General features: G+C 36.8%; 2 protein-coding genes across 4 annotated transcripts in view; both read left to right on the top strand.

Moving 5' to 3' along the window:
- Positions 1–2,315, top strand: part of LOC131774925 (somatostatin receptor type 1-like) — a 63,925-nt gene extending 61,610 nt beyond the window's left edge. For all 3 annotated transcript variants that reach the window (XM_066169271.1, XM_066169270.1, XM_066169272.1), the window contains one exon: positions 1,180–2,315. In XM_066169271.1, coding sequence (XP_066025368.1) covers positions 1,217–2,275 — 1,059 coding nt within the window. In that variant the 5' untranslated portion in view covers positions 1,180–1,216 and the 3' untranslated portion in view covers positions 2,276–2,315. The remainder of the gene's footprint in view (positions 1–1,179) is intronic.
- A 1,773-nt stretch (positions 2,316–4,088) lies between these two features.
- Positions 4,089–5,010, top strand: LOC136281839 (probable G-protein coupled receptor npr-8). The gene is given in 2 exon segments (XM_066168877.1): positions 4,089–4,660; positions 4,662–5,010. Coding segments are annotated over 2 exon segments (921 nt in total).
- Positions 5,011–6,266: the final 1,256 nt, after the last annotated feature.

Genomic DNA, 6,266 nt, shown 5'->3' on the forward strand with positions numbered 1-6,266 from the left:
CATTTTATATAAACACACAAAGCTTCGAACAGCTTGTAGCTGGCACACCTGCCATATGAAGCTAGTGTGGCCTACCATTCATATGTGTTTTTTGGATGCTTAATGGTAGAGCATCGGTGCGCATAATTTGCCGATAGTTTTAGGTTCGATTCACCATAAGCACTCATAACTTTTTGTTTTTCCTAGCCTCGCGACAGATCGAAAAATATATTTCCTTGATTCGAAGTTTGTCTTAATTTGTATTTAAAAGCCAATTTCGTGCTTTGTTTTCATAGAAGAATAAATTAAGGATTGACAGTATGACTTGAGATACGGCAAAGAGAAATCAATAATTAATAACGCATCGCCATGCACCATAACAAAATAAAGAGACAAGAAATAAAGAAGAGAAATCGAGAACAAGAAAAAAACTTCTGTTGCAACTGTTGTTTTAAATACGCATGTACATGTTTGTTTTTCATATTTAACGATTAAAGATTTGACGGAGATAATTCGTAACTTAGCAATTAAGCCTCTTAGCATTTATATTTATATCAAATTTCTTTGCTCTTATGCATTCATTTTGCCCTAGCTAATGTAAACACAGTAATCCCTAATTTTCAAAGGTTTGGACTCGGCCATTTGAGTTTAATGGTAAAACAGGTCAAACCTTTTTCTGAACATCTCAGCAGGCAAGTTGATGTTTATCGTGAGAACAATTAACAAACCCTTAAAAACCCCTGACAATCAATTATTGGGTATTTTGTTTACATTTCGTTTTTCTAGCAAAGAAGTTTAAAAAGAGATATGTATACGTGTGCGATAGATTGCTGTCTTATGAAAAATATACCGAAGAAAAATATCGCTTGTGGGTGTTATCGTGCAAAAGAAATCAATCACCTTTCGCTGGCCTCTCTATAGAAGCCTTCAAACATGACAAATATAGCAGGTTTCTCTACCTCCTGAAAACCGTAAATGCATGAGCATTTTGACCTCAATACCAATATTTCAATTTACCAAATCAATTTGAAATCTTTTATTGATCTCACTTACTAAATTCCCACCGACATTTGACTGAAATTTTCTTTCAATCTCAGTTTTTGTATTCCAAATAATCTGAGTCACTCGATACTTGCATAATGCGTAATCATATACCTTTTGTTAGCATCGTTTCATTTTTACACTTTTGTTCTCTTTCAGTGTTTTCGTCATCCCATGCTGTTCATCGTAATTAATCATGAATGACAGCAATGCAACCTCAAAGTTTCCTCAACAACACTCCGACTTTGGACTCAAGACCTTGAGCAAACTTCTTCCAGTTGCCATAGTAATAGTTCTGGCTAATGGACTCGTGTTTGTCTTGTTTTACCGATGTCGTCGACTTCGCACCTCTTCTAACTACGTGCTTCTCAGTTTGGCAATTTGTGACTTCAGTACTGGCGCTATCGCTATTCCATACTTCATTGTTTATAGTTTTGGCATTTTGCCGCCACAAATGAATGATGGGGTTTACGCCTCGCATACATTACTAGCTATTTCAGGTGCTTATCACATACTATTTATTACTGGGCTCAAGTACATGGCAACTGTCAGTCCACTAAAACACCACGTGGTGACCAAGAGCTTGGTTTTGAAAATTGTGCTCGGCGTTTGGATCACTTCTACTGTTTTTGCCATCATTCCTGTCGTTTTGCATATTGCCGAAGCATCTGCACGTTGGGACGTTATTCATACTGCAGTTTTCCTTGTTATGGTATTCCTTTTCCCGTACATATTTATGATTTATGCATACATAGCCATGTTCAGTGCAATTACTAAAAGGCAGCGACCATCGTTGATTCTGAATAAAAACTCGCGGGAGCAGAAGAAAAAAAAAAGCGACAGGAAGTGTATCTTGGTTTTCGCAGCCATGGCGTCCATATTTGCCTGCTGTTGGTTCCCTTATTTTATCGTCATGCTATTAGTCAATATAAGACTAAAAGTTCTGTTTAGTGTCTTTGAAGCTGTTATCGTCATTCGATATATCACATCTTTGGCCAACCCTCTTCTCTACACGTTTTTCAAACGCGACTTCTGGTCCGCCTTTCAAAATCTGTTGCAAAACAAGGGAAAGGTCAGTTCTACTTCTCAAAAAAGTCAAACAGGGTCTCTTAGTCTCACGAGCCGACTTAGATCCAGATCAAGCGTCAACAGCAGAAGGTTAACGACGCTCGAAGGAGAAGGACAAGAACCGAGAATGATTCCCAATAGCAACGTGACCTTTGGGGAAGAGACATTTCTTACAAGCCGTGTTTAACTGCTTGCAGGTGATAGACACTCCACTGAAAAAGGTTTTTTTTTTTGCCTAAGAAAACAGCACAAAGTCATAGATAAGTTGGACTGAACACTCCGCGGGTATTGGATTAAGTTTAGCTCATTAAACCAATCACATTGCAAAAATAGGACCGGCGTAGCACCTCAAAAGCACGTGCAATTTATTTACCAGTGATAGAGCATTCTTTTAACATTACTTTTTTTGTTTGGTATATTATTATTTTCTTTAAGTGATACAGAATTTACTGAAGTATTGCACCACAACTCAAAAGCATTTTATTAATAGGTATAGGTTCGCTAATTTTAGTCTTTTACATGTTTTGTGAAAAGTTATAGTACTCGTTTGAAATTAGATTTAAAACAGGTAGTCTTATGCTGGTGAGTTTTGAACTGTTTTCATGGGTGGTAAAGAATTTGACGATTGACAGCGCCATTTTGAATCGTGTTTAACAACTTAGCCTCTTTACTGTGAGGAAATGAGTCCCACAAGAGGTATCACAAAATACCTCAGAGCAACGACATTGAAGGTTAAAGGAGTCACTCACCCAAGACCCCACCCAAATAGCATTAACAATGAAATTTAAATTAAAATTCTCGAGTTAAGAATGCATAAAATCAAAACGGACAGTTGGTGGTCCAACCGCTGCATATTTCTTCAATCTTTGCTTTATCATCCTTGCCCTGTAAATCCGGATATAAAACTAATTCTGTATAAGCGGAAACTTTTCATCGAAGCCTTTACTTTTTAACTGAGCTCAAAATTTGCCATTTTTCCTACTCCATATAGCCACAAAAAGATTTTAAGAGCACTGATCCTTAAAGTATGAGCTGGGACGCCAAGTCATTCATGAACGCAGCAATAACCTCGTACAACATAGAGTGTTGTGAAGCTCAGTAGTGGAGCATCTGAGTTTTGATCCATCATGGGAACCCAGAATTTTCTCTTTATTCTAAGCTCGTGAAAGAAGTACCAAAAAATTAATATTGTCTTCAAAACCAACTTTCATTGCCACTGAATGCCGATTTCGTGCTTTGTTTTTAAAGAAGACTAAAGTCAAGATGGGAAGAGTGATTTGAGATAAAACAAAGAAACATTAATGATTTGAATTTCAGCGCCATGAAGTAGATGTAGCGGTACTGACACGAGGAAACATCCAATGAGTTGTTATTCGCCAGAGCTTGTACTTAGAACCGAACACATTGATAGAGCTATATTTTCTCGGAACTAGCGACAGTTCTCATTTTCATAAGAAAAGGATTGTTTCACTGATCAGTTCCAAAGATGTGCTGTAAAAACAACTCTGTCATTTGCTCAGCGAAATATTTATTTTATCGCTGGAAAAACAAAACGAAACCAAACAGAACAAAGAAAGAGAAATACAGAGGAGAAGTACGAGAAAAAGAACAAAGCCTTTTTGATACGCATTTACATGTTCGTTTTTCATATTTGATCGTAAAAGAAAGGACTGAAATAGTTAAAAATCTTTTAAAACCAAAGTACTGTTGTATTCAGCCTTCGAAAAAGGGCTTCACAGTAAACGCAGTAATCGCTATTGTGAGTTAAATCATGAATTGATCACATTGATCTCGCCTACCCAAATTTCCATGGACTTCTACCGGTTTTTTCTCAATCTGAGTAATGTAATGATATGCGCTTATCTGCACTCCAGACAATCTGATTCCCTATTTATTCACATGATGCGAAATCATCTACCGTCCGTTAACATTGTTTCATTTTTATACTTTTGCTCTCTTTCAGTGTTTTCGTCAACCCTCGTTGTTCATCATAATTAATCATGAATGACAGCAATGCAACCTCAAAGTTTCCTAAACAACACTCCGACGATGGACTCAAGACCTTGAGCAAACTTCTTCCAATTGCCATAGCAATATTTCTGGCTAATGGACTCGTGTTTGTCTTGTTTTACCGAAGTAGTCGTCTTCGCACCTCTTCTAACTATGTGCTTCTCAGCCTGGCAATTTGTGACTTCAGTACTGGCGTTATCGCTATTCCATACTTCATTGTTTATAATTTTGGCATTTTGCCGTCACAATTAAGTATTGGGGTACACATCTCGCATACATTACTAGCTACATCAGGTGCTTATCCTTTTGTCCTTTTGTTCTGTATGATGCTATATCTATATGATGCTGTATCTACGCTTTGGGACGTTATTTACACTGCAGTTTGCTTCGTTGCAGTTTTCCTTTTCCCGTACATATTTATGATTTATGCATACATGGCCATGTTCAGTGCAATTACTAAAAGGCAGCGAGCACCTTTGATTCAGAATAAGAACTCACGGGAACAGAAGAAAAGCGAAAGTGACAGGAAATGTATCTTGGTTTTCGCAGCCATGGCGATCATATAGCGTCATGCTATTATTCCAAAGAGGATTAAAAGATTTGCTTAGCGTCATTGAAGCTTTTGTGGTCATTCGATATATCACATCTTTCGCCAACCCTCTTCTCTACACGTTTTTCAAATGCGACTTCTGGTCCGCCTTTAAGAATCTGTTGCAAAACAAGGAAAACGTCCGTTCTTCTTCTCAAAAAGGTCAAACGGGGTCTCTTAATCTCACGAGCCGATTAAGATCCAGATCAAGCATCAACAACAGAAGGTTGACGACTCTCGAAGAAGAAGGACAAGAACCAAGAATGATTCGCGATAGGAACATGACCTTTAGTGACGAGACATTCCATACAAGTTGTGTTTAACTGCTTAACTTGCAGGGAATAAAAGAAGAACGCAGAGTTGGTACCTTATTTGTGAGTCAAGGGTTACTGCTGAATCGCCATTAAGAGCAGTTGTGTGGTTGAACTTATGCATGACTTTCATGTATAATACACGCGCGAGACGGTTTGTTAGTCTCCATTTATACTCAAGAGTAGAGAGAGGCATTGTAAAAGGTTTTCCGCCCAGAAACAAAGCACAAACGAATAAAAAAGCTGGACTGAGTGGTTTGAATATATTTAAGTTTATTAGGCCAATCACATTGAAGAGATGACATTGTCACGGTGAAAACAAGCTTCATCAATAGCAAGCACAAAATTTTTATCATTTATTTTGTGTAATATCATTATCAAGCGATTAATAATTCGATGAAGTATTGACGCTGCTATTGTGTCTTCAGGTACATATGGTGTTTGCTGATTCAAGTACCTTACGACGTGTGTCAAAATGAACGTGTTAAAATTAAACATTTAGAATATTTGTAATTTGTCGTTACCACGTATATAAAGTGTATGCTATGAAAAATGATTAAATTTTAAGCTCTATAGAGCCCTTTTCGATAAAAAATCGTTAAAACAAAACCAAAGCCGTTCCTGATTACCCTCGATGGTCAATTAAAACTTTTTAGAAAACACTCTCCTCTTATATAGGGCTCTTCAAAGCGAGGTCGCGTTCAAATTTGCTGCTTTATTGATTATCGCCATTAAGAGCAGTTGTGTGGTTGAACTTATACATGACTTTCATGTATAATACACGCGCGAGATGGTTTGTGAGTCTCCATTTATACTCAATGGGAAATGTGTCAACTTAACCTCTAGCAATTCTAGCCAACATATTTGATTGACGGAAGTCTAGGAAATGCAACAGGAAGTTCTAAGCCATATTTTCAGGGTACAACGACAATTTTATCTAGGATGGAAGATGCCCATGGTTTGAATAGGTAAGTAATTTATTCAATTTTAAAATGAAATAAAAAAGATAGTTTAAGACATATGATTTATTTTTAGTTTTTCGACACATTGATACAAAAAGTGAATTCCAAATTTGAGAGTTCATAAGAAAATTTACCTTTTCACTTACAGTTCCAAAGATTGCAGGTACAATAGTTTACATAGGTGAGATCAATGCTAAGATTACTAAGAAAGATTTGGAAAATACATTAAAGATTTTCAGTTCATTTTCAATTCATTTTCAATTTTTGCTGGATACTCATTAGTATTGTAAAAAAAAAATTTAGGTA

The sequence above is a fragment of the Pocillopora verrucosa genome, chromosome 6 (assembly GCF_036669915.1).
Source record: "Pocillopora verrucosa isolate sample1 chromosome 6, ASM3666991v2, whole genome shotgun sequence".
Taxonomy (NCBI): domain Eukaryota; kingdom Metazoa; phylum Cnidaria; class Anthozoa; order Scleractinia; family Pocilloporidae; genus Pocillopora; species Pocillopora verrucosa.